The following is a 2,354-nucleotide window of genomic DNA, read 5'->3' on the forward strand; positions in this document are numbered from 1 at the left end:
ACCTCTGGCCTGACGTACTTCTGGCTTGGTTTTGCAGAAAAGGCTGACGGGACTGCTGTGGACATCTTCTCCTTCGGGATGTGTGCACTGGAGGTACGGAGCAGGATGGCTGCAGGGCCGGGGAACCTGCGGTGACCCCTGGTTACACGGCAGGATTGTTCTTGCTGAGCCTGCTGAGGATCGCGGTGGCCTGGGGAGCTTCCCGAGGAGTCCCCTTGCCCTTTTCCAAATCTCACTGTGAGCAGGGGATCCCTTGCAGCGATGGAGACGTCACTGCTGGGGTCAGCAGAACATTTTCTGCTGCCACGGCCCACCCTGCCCTGGGTGCAGCAACAGGCTTAGCTCACCTCTGCTGTGCTCGACTGGTGCCTCCTCTTCCTCCTCGGGCTGCGATAGCCCTGGGAAGGGAGGGCGCGGGGGCCAGGGACAGACCGGGCTGCTCTAAGAGGTTGTGCAGTGCCAAGCACAGCTGGCCCGGGCAGACTGTGGGGCCGTCGGTGCTGTCTGCTTTGTCCCCGGGCTGTGCCGTGCCGGGAACCTGTCAGCAGCCCGGAGCACTGCAGTAGGCGAGAAAGGGGCCCCGAGGGCAGGGGCGCAGCAGCCAGGGAGCACTGGGGAGCCCGGGAGATCCGGAGCCTGGCCGGGCTGGGTGTCCTGGTGAGGAGCTCCACAGCTGCCACCCTGCCAGGGGCTGTGCTTTTGGGAAGCCCTCAAGGACTGACCCAAGGCTTGGCCGCGTGCAGACATGGCCGCACTCCTTCCTCCTCAGATGGCAGTGCTGGAGATCCAGACTAACGGGGACACACGAGTCTCAGAGGAGGCAATCATGCGGGCACGACGTTCTCTGGATGATCCCAACATGCGGGTGAGTGCAGCTGGCTGAGCCTCAGGGACCCATCTGTGGGTGAGGCATCCCTCCTGGGGTGTAAGTCTCCCCATGAGCATCCTTCCCCTCAGCTGGTACCTGGAACGTCAGGGAGCCTGGCGTTGCTGTACGCTCCAGGTTACACCACTGCTGGGAAGGGGGAACAGGGACAACGACCTACTGCAGCCCTAAGGGCAGCCAAATCTGGTGGGATGAAGGATACGGGGATTCCCTCCCTCCTGGGCTGGTCGAGATGAGAGGCTGATCCTCGCCCCTGTTTCCCAGTCCTACCAATAGCAAGGCTGAGCGCGAATTCCCGGTAGGTGCACGTGCACACTCATGTGCACACAAACACGCTCCGTACACATGTGGCCAAGCGCAGATAGACGGGGGAGTGCTGTGTTCACAGCCACAGACGGCACGAACAGCCAGATCCTGCTGCTAAGCATCGATGCTCAGGGCAAGCCCTGTCACAGGCCACTGGTGTCTGGCCCCAGCCCATGAGTCTCCCCGTTATCGACCAGACCCGTGGTCTGTCTGGTATCTACGCCCCCTCCCCAAGCTTTCCTCTCACTTAACAGCTAGTCCAGCTTGATGGTCACCAGAGGACCACACGCGCCCACAGGGAATAGAGAACAAACTTACCCTGAAAATACTTAGGCATGGAGTTTAATAAGAAGTCAGGACAGGCTGAGGTGATCAGGTGCAGGGCTCAGCCAGAGAGGTGTACTGACCGGCGGAGCGCTTACAGGCGGCTGGCACCCTTTATCCCCCTCCGTTTCCCTTCCTGACCCACCTCCACTCCTCCCTTCCTCTTCCTTTGGCCAATCTCCAAAACATCCCGTAATAAGTTTGTGCACTCCCCAAATTGTCTTGTTTGATCTCAGAATTCCCCTGGGCATCCCATAGTAATCCCTACCCCCTCTGATGCAATAGCTGTCTTGGTTGCATGGTGTCCCAGAGAGAGTTTCTTCTGTTGAGCCTTCAGCACCAGGGGCAAAGGGCATCGCTGTTCACCTCTGATGGTTTTTGGGGCAGCTGATTCGGAGGGGTTAGGTCGGGTGGGTGCCCACCCTGTCATCCTCCCCCTGCTCGTTTTTTGGTCTTTACGTCTATTCGGAATACCCCTAGCCAGGTCCCTGTACAGAAACTGCACAGAGCAGTTCAGGAGGACAGGCCCCAGACTGGAGCGGGCAGAAGAGACAGAGGATCTTCCTTTTCTGCCACCAATGAGCACAAACGGCAGACACGTCCCTCCTACAAGCCAGGAACCCCTCCCGCTGGCTCAGCCTGCCCTTTCCCCAGTCCTGCCACCATCTTTCCTGGTGGGTTGCTGCTCTCAGAGCTGATCCTGGCCGGCAGCCGGGATAGCCAGACCTCTGCCTGTTCTCCTTACAGCCTTTTGCTGGGCTTGCAGCGCAGCTGGTACCCAGCAGCGTGCTGCCCGCCCGGAGCGCTGCCGTCTCCCTCCGCGTGGGTGCTCCGTGGG

General features: G+C 60.3%; 1 protein-coding gene across 1 annotated transcript in view; it reads left to right on the top strand.

Annotated features, from left to right (window-relative positions):
- LOC104168997 (nuclear receptor-binding protein 2-like) overlaps positions 1-865 on the top strand; it is a gene marked incomplete at both ends in the record, with an annotated part of 2,483 nt that extends 1,618 nt beyond the window's left edge. The window contains 2 exons of the mRNA XM_009709804.1: positions 38-93; positions 770-865. Coding sequence (XP_009708106.1) covers positions 38-93; positions 770-865 — 152 coding nt within the window. The remainder of the gene's footprint in view (positions 1-37; positions 94-769) is intronic.
- Between the last annotated feature and the right edge of the window lie 1,489 nt (positions 866-2,354).

This window comes from Cariama cristata, unplaced genomic scaffold (genome assembly GCF_000690535.1).
Source record: "Cariama cristata isolate BGI_N322 unplaced genomic scaffold, ASM69053v1 scaffold24130, whole genome shotgun sequence".
In the NCBI taxonomy this organism is placed as follows: domain Eukaryota; kingdom Metazoa; phylum Chordata; class Aves; order Cariamiformes; family Cariamidae; genus Cariama; species Cariama cristata.